This window comes from Aptenodytes patagonicus, chromosome 14 (genome assembly GCF_965638725.1).
Source record: "Aptenodytes patagonicus chromosome 14, bAptPat1.pri.cur, whole genome shotgun sequence".
Classification (NCBI taxonomy): Eukaryota; Metazoa; Chordata; class Aves; order Sphenisciformes; family Spheniscidae; genus Aptenodytes; species Aptenodytes patagonicus.
Window position 1 is genome coordinate 9,306,635 of NC_134962.1, and position 24,446 is coordinate 9,331,080.

General features: G+C 38.9%; 2 protein-coding genes across 11 annotated transcripts in view; one reads left to right on the forward strand and one right to left on the reverse strand.

Moving 5' to 3' along the window:
- RIPOR3 (RIPOR family member 3) overlaps positions 1-6,766 on the forward strand; it is a 60,490-nt gene extending 53,724 nt beyond the window's left edge. For all 9 annotated transcript variants that reach the window (XM_076351961.1, XM_076351957.1, XM_076351958.1 and 6 more), the window contains one exon: positions 6,701-6,766. The gene's annotated coding sequence lies outside the window, so the exon portion shown is untranslated. The remainder of the gene's footprint in view (positions 1-6,700) is intronic.
- PTPN1 (protein tyrosine phosphatase non-receptor type 1) overlaps positions 101-24,446 on the reverse strand; it is a 46,800-nt gene continuing 22,454 nt past the window's right edge. Inside the window, exons 2-9 of one of the 2 annotated variants that reach the window (XM_076351967.1) lie at positions 17,099-17,189; positions 15,269-15,369; positions 13,165-13,263; positions 10,222-10,359; positions 8,296-8,505; positions 7,414-7,575; positions 6,350-6,585; positions 101-3,712 (exon numbers count right to left, since the gene is read on the reverse strand). In XM_076351967.1, coding sequence (XP_076208082.1) covers positions 3,505-3,712; positions 6,350-6,585; positions 7,414-7,575; positions 8,296-8,505; positions 10,222-10,359; positions 13,165-13,263; positions 15,269-15,369; positions 17,099-17,189 — 1,245 coding nt within the window. In that variant the 3' untranslated portion in view covers positions 101-3,504. The remainder of the gene's footprint in view (positions 3,713-6,349; positions 6,586-7,413; positions 7,576-8,295; positions 8,506-10,221; positions 10,360-13,164; positions 13,264-15,268; positions 15,370-17,098; positions 17,190-24,446) is intronic. The other variant, XM_076351968.1, reaches the window with a different exon arrangement.

Here is a 24,446-nt window from a genome sequence, read left to right on the forward strand (position 1 = left end):
AAACCCCACCAAACACCCTGCTGGCCCCGATCTGCAAGTGATTCAAAACAGAAGCCAGTGGCTCTGGCCCGAGAAGAGAGGAAGCAGTAAGACTCTCACGTACATTCTTTAAAAAAAGAATTTTATTGTTTCAACTAAAATGAGAACTGAAAACTTGTATGGGAAATTGAAAAACTGTACAGTTTTACTACAACCTGTGAGGTCTTTGCAGTGGCTTACACAAAAGACAAGATACCTGAAAATGTATTATACCAAAACATTTAGCTTTTTTGTTTTTTTATTTTTTTTTTAAAAAAGTTTATTCTATGGCAATCTGTAAAAAAGAAAGACCTGATGAGTAAATATTTGCTTAAGGCATATAGCAGAGCAGCTCACTAACTTTCTAACAAGTTTAACATGGATATTTGTCCGTTTTCCAAGAATAGGTTAACCAATACACCCACTTTGAAACGCTACTGTATATACACACCCGAACTACTACATACATATACAGGACATCAAAACAAAAATGTTTACAGTTCAGTATTATAAGCCTTATACACACCTCACTGGGCCTGCGGGATAGTCACTGCCCGTCCCGGGGCAGCGTGTAAGTTCTGGACTTGGAACAGATGAAAGAAATGGCAAAACCCACGGGCAGAAAGGGGGATGGATGTTCAGAGCTTCTTCATCTGCAGAAACTTGATCTCGTTAGAGTAATTTGCAAGCGAATTATTCTGGATTCAAAGGAAGGATGCCTCGCTTTCCTGTCAAGCCTAAAATTTAAAATATTCCCTCTTGGGAACGGCATACGGGTGGGTTTGGTTTGTTTGTTTTTAAATGGGCCACCACTGCAGGAGCCGGTATTTCTGCAGCTCAAAGCACGCTACTGCATCTTGCAGAAGAGGCTTTCCTCCCCCTCCTGCAGCGCAGCCAGTCATAGCCCGAAATCATCGAGCTATCGCTTGCCTGAAGTGACCAGAGGTGAGGTGTGAATAGGGCTTACTAAACGCTCTGGAATGTCTGTACTACACTTACTCAGCTGAAATGAACCATGCTAAACACCCGGGTTACACTGAGTACGCAGAAATTCAATAGGAAGTCATGCCAAGTATTAGGCGAGTACATGTTATCTGATAAACACCGAATCAGTCTATCGCTGAACGAAGATACTTTCAGCAACACCCTTTGAACCACAGCCACTTAATGATCAGTTCATGCAAATATAACTTGGGCACATCAGTAAGCAGAAATATAAGTTCTTTCACCTTTCAAGCACGTGGTATTTAATCAGGACACTAGAAGACTTTACATGCATTTTAATACAAATGGGGTACAAATGTTGCCTTAGAACAATATTCTACCGGATGATGGAGGGAATAGTGGGGACAAAGCAATCACATACTGCATCTTAAATACACGGATGAGCCATTATATATTACCATTTTTCTATAATCATTTTTCATGTTTCCAATAATATAACTAAATATTGACTGATTACAACGTTCCTCCTTTCAAGTACTGGTCCGACCAACAGTCTCGCAGGTAAAGGACTGATTCCCAGTACTACCTGAGGATTTATTATTGTACTTTTGAGAAGCCCTTGATGCAAGCTTAACGAAACACAAGAGAGAAATAACTCGCCCCCGCCCCCCGTTCACCAACTTACTCACTGAAGGAAAAGAGCTACACCTACAGACAGCTCTGCAAAAATAAATACGGAGTGGAGAGAGGCTTATGTAAGATGCTCCATAGCGACGTTTGCACGGAGAACGGCAGTTAAGTGCTATAAATCGAGAAAGCCTTTAAAAATAAAACGAACTGATCAATAACACTGTTGCAAATCAGCTGTCATGGTTCAGTTTCAATCACTACAACTTTCAGTAGTGAGCTCACTCCTCTGCTCTGCCCCATGACACAAGCAAAGAAATCTTTGCTATTGTTGTTTAAACTATTAATAATTTGGTACTAACAAGAGGAACAGCATTGACTAAGACTGTTCAGTGCAATGCCGACTTCCAGTCACAGTTCTACCAATGGACCCAAATCCTTATTTACAAGCACTTTACATTATTCGAGTCCTGAGCCCGCGGAACAGGCCTGCGACCGAGCGAAACAACGTAGACACAGCATGGCATAGCACAAAGCCACCCGCCTCGCTTAGCTTACCTTGGGATAGCAACAGCCCTGTCTGCAGAGGTGCGAGACTTACCCTCCCGCACCACGATGTCCCATAATTACTGAAGAGCGTATCTTCAAGCCAAACTAAAGCCAGTATTTTAAATCTTTGCTTTAAAAACAGCAGAACACACAAACGCTTGCATCATAAGCCAACTGATACGTTCACAGACCAACACGTCTTCTGTTGAACTTTTTACGTCTTAAGGAAGCTGCCACAGCATTAATTGCTCTGGATTTATTGAAATGCTTTCCTGTTCACTGCCTGCAACGCCTCCGAGTGCCTTACCTCCCCGGCCCTTGCAGGAAGCATGCTATTCCTTAGGCAGCAGGTGTAGAGTGAAACTGCGTTTTACATTCCAAATGATGAGGTTTAAGAACTGGTCCTTCTGAACGCCAACTGCACAGCTGCAAAATGCTGGTGGACGTGTTTTGGTTGAATTTCCCTTCCTGTTTCTCTCCCTCCCCTCAGCCTCTCCTAACCCAGAATACAGAAGTAAAAACAGCTTTACAAAGGATGGTGCAATGTAAATAGGCGCATGTGCAAGTAGAGTGCAACAAAAGTCAATGAGGAGATACACTTATTTTTAAAAAAAAAAAAAGGGGGGGGGGGAAAAGAGCTTGACACGTTGGGATACCCTGAGCAAATGCAGAAGCCTGTTTCTATAAACACATGTGAAACAGTAAGCTCTTGAAGAACAGTTATGCCAAGATTAAATATATCAATACCACAGGCACTGCCCACAACTCAGTCTTTAATGATGAAGCAAGTTAAAAAAAACCAAAGTGAAACAAAAAACCCCAACCACAAACACCCCTCCCCCGACGCCCTCCCTTCCAAGAAGTTTACATTCTTCAGGTATGTGGGTTTCTTTTTCTTTTTTTGGGAACTCATCAATAAGTCATGTATTTGGTTAACAACACTTGGAGAGTACAAGCAAGTTTCACTTGTGCCTAGTTTTTCTGAAACATGAAAGAAAAAGAACTGGCTTTTTAAAAAAGGCTAAAAACAACAATGTGTTGTAATTGTATTATTTAGTTTAAAAAAAAAAAGAAAAAAAAGGAAAAAAAAAGGAAAACAAACTATTTGGCATTTTATTTGCTTACTCCTGAATATTTTAAGGCCCTGAGATTAGAATATTTTGTTCTTGGGACCACAGGGCTAGATAAAACCCTAGTGCATCAATTCTCTTTAAGCCCTAACCAAAGTTCCGGCCTTTCAACCTAAGATCTACCTCCACTGAGACAAGGCTCACATGCCTCAGTTAGCTTTCTTTCAGAGAAGCTTATTACAAACCGATCAAATTGTTGGTGTTTTCTGCAGGGTCGATCTTGCTGGCACGTCCATCAATGAAAACACACTCTGTAACAGAGATAAGCTCCTGCCGTGAGGAAAGTGAACATGCATATATTCACTAGAAATGGCTTCCAAGTTGTCATCATGTTCTCATCATCCTCTTCGGAGTTTTCTGACTTCATTGACTCTTCTTTGTGGGGCGAGAGACGCAGATTTTCACCAACAGTTCTCCTCCGAATTTCAGTGTCTTGACTAGTGCTTAAGGACAAAGAAAGAAATACTCAGTACTGGATTCTCCATTTAGGAGGGAAGCCGTGCAGACTCAACGGGAGCACGGCCTCACCCACTGACCACCACAGACAAAGCTGGGAATCTCTTGCTCTCAGGAGCTGCAGCAGATGACGAACCAAAGCCTATCGCTAATTATTACAGTTCTGGCTATTAAATTACAGGTGTAGAACAGTGCTCGTCATCAAAAGCCACGCTTGGGAGTATTTTGTGCCCTTTAAAGAATAAGCTGACTTAGTTTTAAACACCACGTACTCCCATCACTTATCACAAATCTGCTACCTGCACCGGGAGAAGTAGTGAACTAGCACAAATCAAACCCACGTCCAGGTCAGGAGAACATTAAAGGTTCTAAAATCAAGCACCCGCCCAAAAAGTCAGAAAATGATGGAACTGTGGTTGCTTGTGCAGCCATAACTTAGAGTAGCCAAATGCATTGCAACAGCTTTTAATGCTGGAACTGAAGAGCTCTTCACCTTTAATACTCTCTAAACATGGTTTTGCTTCTAGACACTAAACCTCCCAACTCCCATTGGCAGTATATTGACCCCCAAAGAGGCTTCTTAACTGAGCAGGAACTTTTCTATCTACTGTACAACTTCCAGCTGAATTTAGAAAGCAGAGCATTGTCATGCTGTGAGAACCAGTGGGGTGGTAGCCAGCAGGGAGATGCTTTGCAGGGGGATTTCCTAGACATCTGCTGACAGCTTAAGTATAGAAGAACTCGGGAATCTTCCACCCAGACATTAGAATATCTGGGCAGGAAAATAAACGTGCTTAAGACTTCTGCTTCTTTTTCCCTCACCTCTGCCAGCACATCGTCTATTTCCCACCCCTCTGTTTCCTCCAGCCTCACACATCCCACATCCATCAGACTGCTCCTCTACTCTCTATTCCTTCCCCCTCCTGCCTAGCAAGTTCCACTTTCCCCCCTTCTAGACTCACTGTCCCAGACATGAGGACAAGAGTGATGATCACAAAGGTATAAGGTAGATGTCTAGTCAGCCTCTACAATCAATGAAGGCCGGCAGCTCTAGCGGATGACTCAACTCCAACCTCAGACAAGGGACTATAATAAAATGAAATTAATTGAGTCTCCGAGCTCTTTAGAGCTGGACATGCCTCATGTTCATTTAAACTACACTGTGTAAAGTATTTCCAGGAAATCATTTATTCACTGAGAAATTCAGATTTATATAGCTAATGAGAAGACACAAGACACCAGCTTTAAATCCATACTCTTCATTAGGCGTGAAAAGCATTAGCTGGCATCTCACGTCCCAGGCAAATATTCGGTTACAGAACCATATTGTCACGGAGGGAAGAAAGAGGGAGGTGCTACCACTGCAACATTTCCTTCTTTTGTCGCTCAGCTTCCATTTGTGTCTGCTCCTATTTCCAAGATTTCCTTTCTTTTTAGTAAAGATGTTTGGAATTCGAGTATTTGACTTCCAGAATCTCCCCGATGAATTAAGAAAAATCCTGATCAAAACATTGTTTCATGTCGAGCAGGGAAACAGTTCCGTTTTATCTCCTTGCCTTCAGCAGAATTTGGAGGGAGACAACAGGTTCAGCTCATGGTCTCAGCCTCTCTGCTATGTGAAATTAAGAGGAGGTTTATTCTGAAGAAAGACTACTTGTCTTGTAGATGTAGATGTGTGGAAACACATCTCGCTTATCTCCAGTTCCCAGAGTCACACACTCCCCCATTGGTTCAGCTAAATTAAATACATCAAGCCTGCCAGCTGCATCTGTTGAAAAGGCTCTAGAGTTCTGTGGACAATACTAAATCTTGGTATTTTATTCCAGTATTCCTGTGGGAAGCCGAAGATGTCTTGTTAGGAGACCATCTAGTGGGGGAACATTAAACTTTGGGGGTTTTATTTTTATTTTTTAATTTTGATTATTTTTTTGTACTGCATGGCATTCATTTGGTTGTTCTGAACAAAATGAGTTAACACGCAGGATGCCAGCAATACCAAGGCATGCGGATTTCAACCAGTTCCACGCCACTCCGATAAATCAGGAGTGACATCTAGCGGTTAAGCAGGCAGGAACCTTGGCTTCTCCGCTGTTCTACCCCTCGTGAACACAGCATTTCTGCACATTTATTAGTCTCTACGATTTAGGTTACAATGACAGGTAGAAAAGTTCTCTGTTCATGAGCCCCCTCTACTCCTTTCATCAAAAGTAGCTTTGCTTGCCATTAATTTCACATTTCTAAGTGTGGCTAAAGCTAGTCAGCCTAGTTTTCAGCTACATGACTAATGCTGCCTCTAAGTAGTGAAAGAGCTCCTCTGTAACTTAACATATACTGCATGTAAATCAAGACTAAACCACCTCATGAGGCTGTCACTTCTTCTTTTACTCTAGCAGGATCCCGTAAGAGGCCCTAGCTTACGCGTGAAGTTAAAAGAACATGAGCATAAGACCTTTACTGAAAAGATTTTGGGTTGGAACTACTATTACACTAACTCAATCAAGGTCTGTTCAGGACCTTCTGTATGAAACGTCATTTATGAGCAAATGTCCTACAACCTCTCGACACTGTAAGCCAACCGGACAGTCTTCCTGGGACAGTTAAAAGTGGGAAACTAAATGAATTACCTGTCTGTGATCAGTGGTACAGATGAATGAGCTCTGCCATCTGGAACCATCTCTTCCACAGTGCTGACTGGACATCTAATCTCTTCCTCTACTGCTTGATGTTTAGGAAAGAATTCTGTGTGTTCATGCATCCTTCCATTGTGCATTTCTGAGGTTCGCTTTGGTGGTCTGGGAGGTGGTGGGGTATGTTCAGGTGGAGGGTCCAGGTCTTCATTGGAGAGCTCTTTCCACTGTTCCTTCAGGAAGGAAAAGCCCTATTAAGGTTTTCTCTATTTCTTTTATGTAAGCTGCTATAACTTTTAACTTTAACATGTCAAGGTCTTTATACTCTACCTTTTCATTTATTCTTAGAGTGGCTGTTCATTTGCGTCGGAAAAAGGAGAAAAGAAAAAAAACAAAGGAAAAGGAAAAGAAAAACACAAAGAAAAAGGAAAAGAAAAACACAAAGAAAAAGGAAAAGAAAAACACAAAGAAAAAGGAAAAGAAAAAAACAAAGAAAAAGGAAAAGAAAAAAACAAAGAAAAAGGAAAAGAAAAAACAAAGAAAAAGGAAAAACAAAAAAAGAAAGAGACACAAGAACTCCAAACCTAAGCTACATCCAGTACACAGAAGACACCCGCTATAAATGCAGGAAATTTTCATCTACTTCTGGAAAATATAAGTAGTACAAAATAGAATCTGTGTTGCTAAAGTTCTGCTTACCATAAAACAAACTCATAGGATTTAATCATACTTGAACTTCTGGCATATTAGAAAATTTTTGTTACCTGAAATGAAAGACAAGGCCAACACAACCAGTCTACACCCAAATTACAGTGTTGAAAAGTACACAAGGCCACCTGTTATATCACAGGTACTTTTCTGAAGGTTCTTAAATACACTACTTTAGGTCGTGACAGATCATAAAGCATTGTATTTAAGAACCCCATAATATAAAAATGTATTGAAGCCAAAGCAAGAATGAAATACAACATTTCCTTCTACTCTGTTCATCCCACATATCTGCTACAGTTAAAACAGAGTTGCAGCTCACTACATTAGGCTGTGCAGTCAGTAATACTCACTTGCACCGAAGCATCTCCCATAATGAATTTTGCCCCTTCGATAACAGCTAAGTAGGAGAAACGGAGCTGATCTGCTGTCTGTATAAGTCCCATTCTGTACTTCCTCATTTCTAGGAGAACCTGTTTAACGTCCACAGAAGAAGGATCTTTCCGTTTGTCCATCTGAAGATAAAAATTTGAAACATGCTTTATGCTCTGATGAGATTCAATACAATGACTCATTTTGTAGTATGGCCTTCAGACTACCCTCCATATTACAGAATTAATAAACTAATAAAAAACTGGTATCAACAGCTATTTATTGGGTGTCTAAAAAGACAGAGAGGGGAAAACACGCTGGGCCTCCAACACATTGTATGTTTTCCCCTTTTTTGTCTTTCTTGTTTTGAAAATGTAATGGGGGGGGGGAGGACATTTTAACCTAGGCCTGACTTCTATGTATTAGCTGCCCTCACACAGTGACAGAATAAAGCCAAGGGAACTCCGGTTTTATTTTAAAGTCAGGACAATTTCCCCCTGCCTACAGGCGAAGTTGACTCTGTAAAAGGAAACACATTCGATTTATTTTGCATTGTTTCAGGATAGTTCACGCTCTTACTTAGCACACATCTAGTGTTCTTTTTCTTAACCACAAGGGCAAAGCCTATCTTTGCAAATCACACTAAAAACTAGAGACTTTTCTTCCCCAGACTCCAAATGGCCAGTTAAGAACGAGATCTGCCTTGGAATACACTCCCAAACCAGAATATGAGTAAGATAATGGGAAATAGCATCCAACAATACTTCACGGAACATACCACAGCTCTTTGCAAGCCTACGACAAACCATTCCTCAAAATAACTCTACAGAAATAGCATATCATCTGGAATAAGTAGTTCTTACCAGTAGAAGACACGTATCAACCAAACAAAAAGTTCCCGATCTCCCGATTCCTGCGCTGCAGTGCACCACAACGGGTCCATGCTCAGGGTTAAGTGAGCCAGACTCTCTCACTTTGAACAGGAAATTGAGGAATGAAGCAGGTGACTCTGGGACGCCAAAGTCAGGCCACGTAGTATAATGAAAGTGCAGAATCTCTCTAGTTTCCTGTGTCTGTAAAAACAGTATTTAGGAAGTCTTTCAGCTTGGACACACGAGTCAGAAGTATTCAAAGCAGTTGCCTGTAACAATGTTCTAATCAGCAAATACAATTCCTCATTCATTTTCCTAGCAAATAGCCACTTATATATTTAGACACACAGCTTTAGGCATTAGACATTTTTACCTCTAAGCCAATTTCAAAGTTGTACTTGGAAAAATTTTAGCTACTTCCTTTGAAAACAACTCTGACTTACACGGAATGGAGGCATGTGCCTGCTCAGCTCTGTATGCTACTCAGACTACACTGCTTCCACTATATCTTTAGAACAGCTGACTTAAATTCAAATGACAAAGTTCCACCAGTCTGAGGGAGCTTTTATAGCTGCACGGCTAATAAAATAATTACAAATAATTCTCTCTTGTTGTGAAGGTCTCCATTTTGAGCAAAGGAAATTGGATAAGTAAATTTACTTATTTATAACATTTAGTTTTTTCAGTACAGTTCAAATGCTTGTATCGCCACAAGATAGCTGGCACTACTGCCTTCCAATCTCTAAAGACAAAATATCATTTGAAGATTTCTCAAAATGAAGTACCTCAAGTTATAGAAGCCCTTTCTGCAGACAAAGCCCTACGCTATCACAGCTGTTCCTTTACAGGTTTGTTCCCAACCTGAACACTTTCTTCCAAGACTGCTAAACCACTGGTGCTCACATCCTCCTAGAATATTGAGCTACAACCATCAAACATGTCTACGGCAGACGTCATAGTCAATACACACCACAAACTACATCAACTAAATTCTTACTCAGGAGTAATTTAGTCAAATTCGTATCTGCTGTCTCACCTTTCCTGGCAGGATGAAGCATGCAAGATGCTAACAGATGAGCAAAGGAGTAACTGTGTCATCCAGTAATGAGCAGTACCAAGACAGAACAGAACTCAGGCTAGCACGTCACAACATACACACCTAGCTCAGCACCATCGAGGACCTCAGACATTATCTTCAGTGACCTGCATTCAGTGTAAGTTAACGGTGTTCTTCCTTAGCCAGACTCCCCGAGGAGCTTTAGATTAGCTCTCACTGCTCTAATACAGGGCAGTGTTGAAGAGGAGAAGAAGGGTGGGAAACATCACGTATACTTTCATTTTGGTATTGTGCAAAAGGAAAAAAAAAAAACACCAACAAAGAGAAAAAAAAAAAAGTTACTTCTCTTAAAGCTAGTGGCCTGATCCTTGTACCGAGCTCCATACAGCTCATTGCAGGACCAGGGCTAAAACAGTTCCTGCTTTCTGATGAAGGCCATCAATGCAAAACCTGAAGATTTAAGCCAAAACCTAAAAATAAACCTTAGAACAAGACACAGGCAAACAGGTAGCTTAAGTGACAGGAAGAGCAATTATTTCAGCTATAACACAAAAGCACTAGAACATCTGCTAAGTGATTTTATAAAGGGTTCTCTGAAAGGTAGCGTAGTGACAAACTAATCTTCTCACTCAGTGTACGGCCAAGACTGTAGTTTCCCCAGATATGTTTCGTAAATATTTAAGAGTTTCATTTCCACAATACAAACTAGAGGCCGAAGAACAATCTCATGCAGAATCACCAATTCCAGAAAAAAATCTGCTACAATTCGTGACCATCTTTTTCAAGACCTTGTTGATGAGGAGGCGAATCTCACCTCAGAGAGATTGAAGAATCTGATTGGTACTAGTTTCTGTACTTACTGTAAGGTTTTCCAATTCTAGCTGTCGTACTGTGTAATATGATTTTATATCTTCAGATATCAATGTTAGTTTCAAGTTTGTATCTTCAAAAAACATTTCTTTCTCCTCCTTCCGTGGCCAGTACTGTGCACACTTTATCTAAAAACAAATAGGAGACATTTATATGTCATTTATGTTTGTGTAAAAAGCAAGGAATAAACATCCTTGAATACAACATTTTCTTATGAGACAATTTCTTCATCTGCTTTTATTAAAAGGAAGACCAATTCTAGCGTGAAGAGTATCAGCCTTCCTTTATGTTGCAGAACCACATCTTCACTGAATCTTTTGTATGAGTCAAATTATTTTGACCCTGACTGAACTCATGAAAATACCTAAGGATTGAGGATAGGTTTGTTTAGGTAGACCTCTCTTTCTTCTACATGTAAGCTGAAAGAGTGTGAAGCTATGGAATCTACTCAAAATCACCAAAGCCATTGTTTATTTTAGCTTGTGGCAGAACAAACAAAAAAATCTAGTAACTGTCTAAGTATAAAAGCTCTCACAACACCCTGCCAAAATCTCAATTTTAGTCTACTCTGCATTTTATTTATTATCCTCATGTCAAATATTCAAATTTCAAAAGAAGAGACAGATGTTAACAAGAGCAGAACAGACTGTGAAAAAGTATTATGAATTCCACGAATAAGCTACATATAAAGAGTTACAACATTGCTAATTTGCAAGTGTAACATCAGATGAGATTTTGGGTTACTCCATTCACTCACCACAAAAATAAAAATAGCAGTGAGATCATTTCGATTTTACATGGCACAGTTTACAAGTAAAGTGCCAAACAAAAGAAATACTGCATCCAGCAAACATTCCCATTACCTACTTCTGACTGAATTCCAATTTCCTCAGTAAAGTTTCCCAGAGAGCTTAGTTTTGCAAAGACTGCTACATGCTAGGACCTTAAACGAGTCAATCAAATAGAAAAGTAGCACATTTTGCAGTGTGCAGGAAAAAACGGAAACTGAAGAAACTCATCAGCAACACGAATAGGAAAGTCTGCAACCAAGTTTCTGACAGTTAAATCTAAGGATATTGTGACTGGCAGAACTGGCCTGCTACTTCTGCCACTAAGCACTGCTCCTCTGAAATGGGATTATGACCACCATTTGCCCATACTTAAACACAGAATAAGAATGGATTGCTGGACATGGCTAATGCCTCTTTTATTAAAGGGCAAATAATTGGCTTTAAAGTTGAAGTGGAACAACGATGAAAAAAGAACAGCATTCTCAAGACTAAGATGATTTCTGACAGCCTTTTAATAAATAAGAAAACCCTTCAGTATTTTATTCATAGGTAGACTAACACTAGTTTTGCTCATCTAATTCTAGTTTTTATTCAAAATACATCCTCTAGTTTATCGGGGTGTAGAATGCAGTTATAATTCTCTGCACTTTTTTTTTTTTTATTAACGTTAAAAAGACAGCAACTGCCTTTGTGTCTAATTTCTCCACCAAATGTGTCTGCAAACAATATTTTGTTGTGCTCCGCTGTATGTCCCCCACTGCTGTTTACTGAGGAGTATAAGCAGCCTGCCCTAAGGGATCACAATAATGCATTTTGTTCAAAACTATTGGCAGTGCAGAGAATGAGCGGGAATGGTTGGAAAGGAAGAAACTATTGAAAAATATGGTTATTGCATCTCTTTTGAAGATTAGATTTCACTTGTACTACAAAAAAAGCAAAACACTCAAAAATCAAGATTACAGTTTATTAAAACACAACTCATTGCACAAGAATTTTCCTGATTATTGGGAATTCTTTCCTGATTATGCAAAAGCATGTACCACCCAGTTGTCACTGGTAGATACCCAACATACCCGCTACCCCTCCTCCAAAGTGTCTTTATACTGACTACCCTGTAACATTCAACTTTAAATTGTGCATTTCTATCAGTCTTTAAAATTGCTTTTGTCTCAAATTTGCACAGCTGCCAAGTCCACTTTAAGGATGGCAGCTGTGGAATTAGCATAGAGGCAGAACTCTGACCCATGGATGAAAACCATGCCTGATGGTTCCTGTCTTCTCCACCATCAGAAAGGCTGAGGCATTTCCTTCTCAAGACAGCAGCTACTCCATGTGCCTGAGGAACCAAAACTTTTTATCTATCTGAAGGTAAATTACTTAAAATAACCCCAATTGTTTGTTCATCTATTGTTTACCTTCATCTTCTGCCTGTCTTGTCTAATGTAAACTTCCTAAAAGGTCTGGACAGAACTTTGCTCGCTGCACTTGTCCTAGCAAGTAAAGCACTGGCTTAACAGCCGGTTCCACATCACCCAGAAGATTATTGCTTAAGGTAGATACCAGGAGAAGTACTTTCAATTGTACCCCCATTCTCCTCATACCTCTAATGTCTTTTGTAAAACAATGACACTGGTGGAGCAACAATATGCCTAGATGATACATTTAATAATCAGAGCTCTTGTTGCATGAAGGAAGCTTGGAGTCAAAGTGCCTCTATAACTACTTCAAAACCATTTCATAATGCCTGTGAGTGAACACCTGGTGTAACTGACCTTTGAGAGGTGCAATCTGTGCACACTGAGAAGAGCTACATTCAGATTTGTGTGGAGAGTCATATTGTGTTCATGCCTTATTTCAGCCAAATCAGAAGAAATTAAGACCTACAATTACAAACTGAATAATTGTCTGACCGCACTAAGATTGGTTCACTGGGTATTCAATTCTAGGCATAATTTCTTAGATAAAATTACTGATGGTCATCATCTCTCCACCCCCTCCCCGTTCTTTGGGTTGGTTTTTGTTTTTTGGTGGGGTTTTTTTGGTTGGTTTGTTTTTGGTTGTGGTTTGTTTTTTGTTTTTTTTTTTTTTAGAAAAACCATAAACGTGCAATGAACACATAGCTAGAACCGGGTAAGTACTTACGGATCCCTTTTCCATCACTCTGTTCAACATGACAACACCACGGCTTTTCTGTTCCCAAACCATCTCCCAAAAGTGACCACAAGTATTTGGCAAAGGTCCCTGCAGAGACAGAATCCCCAAAAATAAGCATTATTTTCTGTTAATGTCAGTGCAACGTTTCCCAGTAAAAAGTTACTGCACTAGGCAATAAATTTAGACAAGTAACAAGCAACTTCTCATTTCAAACTGTAAAAAAATGCAGTGATACAGCTTTAAGTTCCATTTTCCCACTATGAGTTTACCCATTAAAGCATGGTTAATCTTTGCCCCCCATATATAACAGGAAGAGAGAAGTAGTCTCATTTGTGAGAACAGAACTGGGAGTGAAAAATGCTGAGAATTGTCTTAGGAAAGGTATACATATAATGGGGAAATAAAACCTCATTGACTAACTAAGAGCAGAATTAACGTCTATGTTGAACTATTCTGCAATACATCATTGTTATTCATAATACTTGAAAATTACTAGACTGAATGGACAAACATTCAAAAGACTGAAACAACGCCAGATCAGTAACAAATTATATGGTTTTCCAGAATCTTCACGGATCTGCTTTGGGACTGAACAAAATGATAATTCCTTTTAAAGACTACTATCTACTCACAAAGTAGACTGCCTTATAACTTTTTGTTTGTGATATGTTCCTTTGCTATTTTCTACTCCAAAACCATTGCTCTGAATTTTGGACAACACAAACCAGCATCATGGTGGCTCTCATATTTGCTATCCATCACTTTGCTCAAACAAAACAGCAGGCCAGGGTCCTCAGAAAGAATGACTGGATTTAAATAAAGCCATTCAAATCCGTTAAATTCTGGATCAGAATTTGATAACTAGTACCAGTTAGCTGCACATTTGACTATTCCACATACAGGCCTATCAGTTCGACCCTATGATGAACTTCCCCTGTTGTGGGTAAGTGGAGTAAGAGCTGTGTACACAGAATCATTTTCATATTGAACACTGTACTGTCCACTTCTTCCTTAGAAGATTTATCTTTATTCTCTAGAAACAGGAAGGAAGAGCTGCCGCTTGAAAATATTAATTCCACTCTACCTTTATCTAAAGTGTGGGAGGAAGGGGTAAAAAAAAAAAAAAAAAAAAAAGTCAAGATTAGAGACCAGGAGAGTCTCCAGGGCACCAAATATTTAGAACAAACAAGAATTCTGGCACAGTTGCTAGCTCTCAGAATAAGACAACAGGGTATCCGGGTATTTTTAAATTTGTTATATAGATAGGTGTGGAATTCACAGATTCGGTGAAAAACAGCCACTTCCCTCCTGCCCCCCATATTCCCATCAATAAAGTCTGTATTCATAGCTTTCCTCTCTCACATTAAAGGTAGAAGCATCAGCATTGCCCAACTTAGACCTTTTGCAAGCCGTCTTATTAGGAGGTACATTATTTGTAAATACTACAATAACATCACTTTCAGAAGGCCGTTTAAGAAGAAATACGTGGTGGAGCATACTCCTTATTTGAAACAGAAGGTCGGGTGTAAGAAATTCCCTAATACGTTTTAGTTAACGTCTGCCCCACTCAACACATAAACACCCGTTATATTTAAAGTCTGTTATTTCAAACAGGTTTTGAACGTCTTGAAGTTCATGCATATAGTTCTGTAAATGTGAGGCCTTCCCATTAAGCGAGGTCCACCTCTGTTCAGAGAATTTATCAGGCAACTTAAGACTGTAGTGGTCTCAAGCCTTTGTGCTGGCCTTCCATCTAGAAGTGTGATTCATTTCAACCACGTCTAAATGTTGCTTGTCAAAAGCCAACAAGCAGATTTCTAGAAGTATGTTAGCTTCTAACCTAGATGGGTCTAAAGTCACATATACGAAGTGGCCAAAATACTCCACAAAAAGTCAGTCAGTGCTGACAGGAAGCAGGAAGAAATATGTAGCATTTCTATAAAATTGTTCTATGTATATGTTTACATATACACATATGTTTATACACACTTAACTAGCTTTACAATAAAGAAAACAAACATAATAGGCTAAAGAAAACCTATGAAAAACTCCAATCATCATATGATTTTTATTATCCACTGCCAGCAATTACCTGGGTAAGGATGTAGCTCCTTTGGGCCTCTTCCATTTTTATCAAACTAGCATTGATATAGTCATTGTCACCTTGGTTTAGCTTAATTCGACTGTGATCAACTGCAGCATAATTAGAAAACACCGGTTAATATATATGCAACACAGCACAATCCATGCACAACCTCATCAGATGTTAGGATCAAAAAAGCTGAGTCGTCCAGAATGAAAAGAGCTTTCTCAAGTGTTCACTGCTGCTTGTAACTCTGGAAATACAATATAGGTACTACAAGAACAGCACTACATCAGAGCACTGAACATAAGTTGCACTCCATCTTCCAAGAATACATTGCAAGAATGGAAGTATTTGCATCTGAAGTAATCACAATAGTAATTTGCAAACCAGATCACACTGACCTATTTGTACGGTTTTTGAGTTACTGTTTTTAAATACATCTAATTACACAACTGCTTATCTTTTGCAGCTTAAACATTCAAACCCAGTTTGTTCAAGGTTGTTAAAGGTTTGCCTAAACATATTGGACAAAGAGAACAGAGACTTCTTATACACATTTAGCTACTGTTCCCAACCCAATTGCACCTTAATGTACAGAAAGAATGAGCAAAATTCAAGAATTACAGCAAATGTAATTTCATTGCTCTTTTGTTAGTCTCAGCTTGCTCCACTTAGGCTTAAAAAAACAAACCACCAACAGAAAATCACATACAAGAGTTCCCACATTTTGCAAAAAAGCAAAAGAGACTGGAAGCAGTATTATCTAAAGGCAAAAAGGAACTATTCGTTACTCACAACCCCAAATATTAGAACTGCTTAGTAAAGCAAACTATGTGCAACGTTATTGTTCCTAGTCGATTGCCCCAAAGACTTCAGTAACTTTTAACTACTAAGTATAAAATTTTTCCAACATACAATAATACTCGTCTTTGAGCAGAAGATAGACATTTTCCCAGTGACAGAGCCTATAGAAACTTTGTATTTAAAACAGGCAGCAGTACTGCACCCTTGAAGAGGGAAAGAAGTCCCAGAACAGTCACTGTCATTTAGTGCAGAGATGGCAGTTCAGTGAACCACCTGTGGACTTTCTTTAGTGTCCCATACATCAAGTATTATTTGCCAACCATTTGACTACGGTCCTGTACTTCTCTGCACACCCCAGAAGTACAGCATGCCAGGCATAGGCAAGTCTGAATGTTACTGTCTTTGTAGATGGGGTCGTGGAAGGAAAGACAGGCTGCAACACCAAACCGAGCTGTGCCTTGTACAGAGGACACATGCTCAAAAATGCACTTCCCACCAGAATTCACCAGAATACATAATGATAATCATTTCAGAAACACAGGTCTCACACTAGTACTACCACCTTTGCAAACGTCCCCTTTTCTCTGTTCCAATTAGCTTAGATTTATTTCTAGTAGTCATATGTTTTATGCAAGACTTCCCCATCTCCCAATAGGGGCAGTTGACTAGAATATTGACTAGAAGGATGCTCTAGTAAGTATACAGCAATAGAAAGGATACTTGCAATTTTATTAATGCTACTTCAGCCATCCTTCTTCTCTAGCATAAGAATTCAAAGGTAAATCAAGTTCCTTTCTTCAGATTTCTGCCGACAAATACAGAATCTACTGTATGCTGCTCTATCACAATCCTATGGATATAACGGCATCCTGTGACATCTATCGCGTAAATAAATATGTTAACAAAAAGAATTGTCTTGGATGCATATCCATCTAACAGAAATCTTGTTCTTACAAAGAACGTTTAGCTGTTAGAAGAAGTCATTAGAGGTCAACAGTCTGTTACAAACAATGGAAAAGAAAGTGTACTTACAGGGGCTGACATCTCTGTACCTATTTCTATTTTTGTTTCTGGGATGTTTGGCCACTTTACATGGAAAATCACTGGCTTCATGCCTGATGTCCTGAAACAAAACAAAAAAACCAAAACAAAACAAAAAAGAAGTCTTAGAGATGAATCCATCTAATATCATCATACTAATAGTTATTTTAAGACAAATACCCATTTGACTTCACATCTTCACATGTGGGAGTTCTGGACAGAAAGCACTTTGGGCTGAGTTTAAATTTATCAGAATACAACACTAACATTATTTGTGTATTATGCAAGCTGATAGTATTTTAACAAAGTAGCAGAACATTTACCAGACATTATGCCTTTACACTCTTGATGGAGCAGGGTCTCTGCCCCAAAGCACTTTCATATAAACTGGTTTAAACAATTGTTTCCACTATCAGTGAAGCTATCAATTGTACTTCTGACTCAGCAGTAATTAGAAAACGTTCATTGTGATAGAAAAAAAAAACTTGTCTACCCCCCTTGGCATCACACACGTGGAGTGGTGACTTGTCTAAGATCACTTACATCTTTACCTTGAGCTATCAGCAAAGTGTCATAAAGCTGCAAATGGCAAAAGTTATTTGTATCCAATCCACATGCTCAACTAAAACATATATATCATCTCAAGCATATAATTAGGGTTTCTTTCAGTTTTATTCAGATGCATAGAATAGCTCAGCTATCTGAGACAATTGCAAAAGTTATAATAAGAATTCTGCTGTCCTTGGACATTAGTCTCAATTTGTAGAAACAGAACTTCACATTGTAAATAAATACTGCGTAAATATGCAATTCTTAAAAATTATAGTACTAGGAACTTCCGGGTGAAACTGTTAGATTTAACTGAAATTAATGAAAACCGAAGGAATGGATTTACTGCAGAACTGATATTTCAATAACATAATTAAGTTCAAGAAATCCTAAGACAGACATTGTGCACACACATGAAAGGAACAAATGAACCTAGCCCAGAGGCCACTAAAAAAATCATCATTAAAAACAAATTATTGAGCTAAATTCATTCCCTTTCATTGGATTAAATTAATTTTGTTAAATATAGTCAACCAAATGAAGCAGAGTTTAATATTAATAAAGTTATCTGTCCAGATACAGATATATTTGAGCATGGTGTTGATCCACATCCAGTGTGACCAGAGAACAGGTTTCTGCGCACATAAAGTTAGTGCATTTGGAGGGCTGCTTGTGATATATAGATCACTTGCACAGAAAGGCTGGGTACTTCTCTATTAATAGTTTCCAATTAGCTCAGGCTCTGGTTCAAAGTGTGGTAGCTTTCCAACATCAGAGCAGGAGGATTTTATACCAGCTCAAAAATCTAATCCCTAAAATGCAGGCCAAACTGAACTGTTTCTGTTCCTCTCAGTTTTGCATAAAGAATCATGTACAATACTGAAGATTTTTTTTTTTTTTTTTTTTTTTTTTAAGTGGGCTATCTACTGCAGCTTATTACTTGTTCATCTTTTTCTACCCCATTATTCAGATATGTATCAATTTACACTGAATGTTACATGTCAAGGGAAGAGTTCTATTTTACATATACCTGCTCAAAATTAGTACAGTATTCTGAAATGGCTCCTCACTGAAATAAGCCCTGACATCAGCTGCTATCTTTTTATAACTTAACACATGGCTGCCAGTATTTCTGCTTATGAAGAATGCAGTCTGGAGAATATGATCTTGACTGCCACAGTCTAATATCTCAAACATGAGGCAGCTAAAATGGATGTTTTCATAAATTCGTCTCTGGCACTAGGTTGGTGACTTTGTAGTTTGCAGGGGTTTATTTTTCTTCTGTACTGACCGTACAGGATTAACAAGACACAAAACCAGGGAACTATGAAAAATGGTTTTCTAGATCTCTAACCACATTTCTCACAGAGCCTACATATGTTATTTTTTTTTAAGTGTCAAAAAACAAACAAACAAACAAACAACCCCCCCCAAAACCAACACAACCACCCCACCACCTAGGATTCATATTAAAAAGAAAAAAAAAAACAAAAAAAACAACCAAACAAAAAACACAGCAAAATGCAAAGCAAACCAAAAGACCCTTAGGCATTTTTGCTGTAAATATTGGGTTAAATTAGCAGCAGCATTAATCTACACTGTTTCCTTTCATGGCATTAACAAATTTGAAAAGAACTGTCCCCTCTTTTAAAAAAGAAAATGGATGAAATGCTTCATTACAGAAATGGAATGATACAAAGGCATTCTAATATAAAAATATTATACTTAAGCATACATGCGTATGTGCACATACACACTACTCCCAGACTCAGAGAGTTCCACAGACTCAAATACCAACATCACATATTTAAGGATCTAAAACTGGTAATTTATTGTTCAGGGAATAGAGAGCTGGCTATTACCTCGCTACCAAATATTAGATCTTTTTAAAGATGCTGTGATGCCTAAAGGTACTGAAAGAATAAGGGAGTTCTACGAGATGCATAATTCCAATACACATAGAGAAAATGGAAAGAAAGAAGTTACCTGTGTACTTTCCAGAAACAGACAATTTAAAAAGCGTAATATATTTCTGAAGCACGTTTCAACAAACAGGAGAAAAAATGGGGTGGGGTGGTAATAAAATGAGGGACCTAGATATGGCAACAGGCAAGCTGCTGCCTCGTATGAAAATCTAACTAGCATGTAGCATTTCTGAACGTAATGAACACCAATAAAACAGAAAATCCTGGAGGGCATGCATGCCTGGAACTCAGTGGTCAAATCCATGCCTGAAAAGATGGGGCATACTCTTCTCAGCAATATGGGATAAAAGTGGTTTGGGGTTTTGGTTGGTGGTTTTTTGGGGGGCTATAGCAGTCGCTAGAACATTTAAAGTGACAAAAAAAAAAAAACAACAAAACCCCTAAGATCACTTCCAGGACATGAAGCTGACTTTAGTGGAAATTAGATGGCCTTCAACAGAGGAAATTATTGGAGGGAAACAATCTAGCGACAAGCTACAGAAAATGGCCATGTTATAGGCTTTCTTGTACATTCCTCAAAAACTTCTGTTATTGGTTAATTGCAGGAGTCACACAACTACTGATGCTCACTGGTGTTTAGGGCGGTTTCAGAATATGTCAATAATAGTACTACAGGATCTCCATGTTGGAGAAAGCAGACTCATTCATGTAATTATTATGCTATGAGGAACTTGAAGCCAGTGATGTCACGAGAACTGAAGTTAGTGGATGGACACAGGGATTGATAAAGTTATGAAACACCTTCTTGAATCACACTCATAGTCACACTGCAGAGATCCTGTCATTTAAAAAGGAAGCTCAACATTTCATTTAAAAGGTCATGCAATATAAAACTTTAAAGAGGAAGGGCTAGAACTGAAGTCAGTTTTCCAAAGTCAAATGCTTCTGGTTTTGAGCATGAGTCATTCCATGCCACTCATCTCCTGGTTTTAAGTCCTGTATCCTGTGCAAATACCCCAAAAAACTTCAGGGGTGGAAAGAGGAAGTCTGCTGAAGTGCTCTTCTTCAAATGGAAAGTTCTCGTCGCTGTTAATTTGCAGTAGTGACTGGAATAAGAAGTTCTTTAGTGCTTTACAGGAGAAGGTTGCTCTCAGTTGCATGAATGGGTTCCACTTGGCCTGACAGCATCACATTTCCTGCCACAAAGAAAGGACACAGAATGCAAGGGCAGATGGCTGTGCTGTTCAGACAAAACGGATCAGTCCCATAAACACAGCCTTACTTTCCAGAGTCCTACAGATGTTCATCAGGAAGAGGTGCTCGTGGTGGCTCTTAGCCCCTTCTCCCAAAGACTTCTGTATCAGAATGCCTGACCCTTCGTCCCTTCCCCCTGCCAGAAACCTAACAGTAGTGATTCACTCTGCAGCCCACAGCCCTTTCCTTCCTATTCCTCCCAGCCTTCAAAAAATTATCCTCAATTCAGTCTCCTAACCCATAACTACTCTGGAGTCCTAGGTCTGTCAATTCCCCCTTTGCTCAATAAGTATTTTCTGCAAACTTTCCTACTTGTAGGTACCAGCCACTGGTACTCTGCACTACACTATAGTTGCCATACGTAAACTCTTAGCACAACAGCACATTTGACTATACTTTCCCCATCTTGTTCAGACACCAATGGGAGATTAAGAAAGAGAAGATATACCCCAAAATCTTCAAGTGAGTATTAGGTAAGATCACATGAAGCGGTGTTCATGACATCAGTCATTCAAGCACACTGCAATGTTGCATAGATTTGCATGTCAGTATTTCCAGAAGAGAAACTAAGTGTTCAGTCTGAAGGCCTTCAGATTCAACAGAAAGGCTCCCAGAGAACTTTGCAGCAGGCCTCAATTTGATCACGCTATTTTATTACACCATAAACTCTGGAGTAGCTCAGACTAAGAGATAATGATATACTGTCATTTTAACAGTTCTGTTCCTACAGGAAGCAGCAATTGCCAAGATCTTATCATGGGCTACAGAAGTGCACAGTAATCTGTCTACTGAGGCAGTCACACTAAGGAAAGCCATTCACAACAAGTATAAAAAGACTTAAATAAAAAAGTAATTTTAGCTTAAGAACTTAAAAAAAAAATGCTTCCTTTTAAAGCTAGCACTGAAAAAAAAATGATGACACTGCTGTAAAAGGTGAAAGAGTAAAAAAAAAAAAAATTTTACAGTAAAGTCAAGTGAAAACTGCTGTTTTCTGAGATGTCATTACAGGCTGATTTCAGAATGGAAATACCCCTACAATTATATGAGGTGGCAAAGACCTGTACAGAAGACCACAAGAAAAACAGGTAGTACTAAGGGATCCATAATAAACAGCTACTTTACACAAATGGGAAAAAGTCTTCAGATTCAGTGTGTAAGGGAGCAAACCGAGTCATAGAGAAGCGATGAACTGACTCCTCAACAAAAGAACCTTACTAAGATACAAAGCATACATAAATCAACTGTTCATTCAACGCACTTTGACAAGGAAGACTGGATTTCTTATCCAGTATATATATTAAACTTTACATCAGGATATTTGGACAGGGACAAGAAATGAGGATGTAACTTGTAGGTAACAAGAAGGTCATCTAAAGAACAGACAATTGCATCACATAACATTAATTGTAACAACAAGCTGCACAATTTTAGCCAGATAAATGGAATAAATGTAGATTTTAATACCCTTTTAAAATATTTTGTCTACTCTCTCAGTTTTGCTTTCAAGTAAAATATGGTAGTATTGATTTGCTTATTAATCTCCCTCAAAAAAAGCCAGTAGGCCAGTATGCCAAGCTTCTTCCTGAGGTCAAGTAGCATGGAGAGAGAGAAAGAACGGGACAGGCTTGTTTAAAGTTCAACAACACTATTACACGAGTTTTAAAAAAAAAAAAAAAAAAAAAAATTTACACACTTGCAACATGGTTTTCCTAGAAAGCCCCTTGCTAATTCAGCACTATGTGGGCAATCTGGAACAGGTTGTAGCAACGCAGCGTAAGCAGTGTTTCTGACACTAGTCAGCTGGTTGCAGGCACGGAAATAACCCCCCAGGAGAATGTAAACCAGACATCATCGTGTTATTAAATCATATCAGCACTTGCAAAAGTGTACTAATCTTTTCTGGGCCCACACTTATTGCAGCTAGCAAATGTTATAGATTGTTTCCCACCATTGACTAGTTTCAACATGCCTAATTGTAGAAATTTAAGAATCATGAAAGTAAATCCTGCAGTACTTTATTGTACCCAATTCATCATGGTAGATAACGGAACACTGTAAATGCTCAATTAAACACTTGCACCTGCACGGTTCTTACAACTTGGGTATGTACTTCCAGAAGGGAGAAAGTCATAGACTTGTGTCATTTCCAAATTTTAACGCTATTATATTTATTCTGCATGTTGTCAAAAGGAAGACATTGCTGTAGAATAAATCACTGCAATTCTGCAGAACTCAGCTGTTCAGATTCTCGTACTGCTTCAACGTCACTATCTGCAATGAGTAAAAACCGTTTTTTCTCTTCTGATTTCTTTGAGGGTTGCAGCAGAGCTAGGGCGATCAAAGATCTAAACTCTAATATTAGGTTAAAGAATTACATGAGACTTCTCAAATTTCAGTAAGTTCAAAATACAGTTTGTCCTTGAAATTTATGACCCATAACAGAAGAAGTTCAGAGTAGCTGGCAGGAACACTTTACTTCTGCTGTTTTGTAGCCATGTACTCACTGCCAAAACAGGAAACAACTGAATGGAGGGTCAGTATAAGAAAACAACAGAAGTTCCCTTCTTCTCCACGTCCATCTCTATTTTTCCTCCCAGATATTCCATCTGTTCCAGAAGTACATCTTAGACATTACTGGAAGGTTAGCGACTTTGGAGAAGATGAAATGGCTTTTTCTTGACAGCTGCTGTGCAAAAGAAAAGCTTTGCTATCTGTATCATCAAACAAAGTCAGTGCCAGGAAATAAACCACAGTCTCATTAAAGTGTCGAGAGGTTCTAACTCAGTTACTCTTCTCCTGTAAGAAAAATAATCAGAGAGATGAGATCCAGATCTTGATTTGCCCAAACATTAGAGGTCTCTAGATTGAGATGAAGGTAAACCAAAACTCTCTAATAGACCAGTGCATCTGACAGCCCATACATCTACATAACTCCTACAGCAATTTAGTCTTTGTAGCAAATCTCGACCTTAATTTGTTTGCAGTATGGGTTTTGTATGACTTTAAAAATGTGTAATTCCTGGCCTGTAGTGTATTCCAGGCTTCATAAACTGACAACTGTGGTTATAAACAGAGTCCTCCTTTCCTAGTTACCTAATATTTTCATTCTGTCATCTCACAAGCCACCTAACAGCATTATAGCTTTTACAGAGCTACCACCACACCAAAAAAAACCCCAACCCCAACAACGAGGTAAAGACCACGCGTGTAGACTTTGCAGGCTTCAGGGAGGGTGGGGAGGGGAAGAAAAAAAGACATAAAACCTGTAAGTACTAGAAGGTGAGGGAGGGATGAGAAAAGCTGCTTCTCACACCTTTTCACAGCAAAACCAGATCACTGTGCTGCATAACCAAGATATTTTCTAGAGTTTAAAAAAGCTGCAAATGACAACTTGCAAATTGGAAACAAAAGGACAAGAGATGCCCTTGGAACCACTGCAGATAGTTTACAGTTTCTCAAGGGGATCTCTGACTTCATGAAGTAGGAACCATGGAATGACTTTTTATTTATACTCACTCAGAATCCTCTACTATCTTTCAGAGATACTACATACAGTGCTAATAACCTCAATTAAAGTTAAGAAAGCAAGGCTGTACTATTGCCCCAAGTTC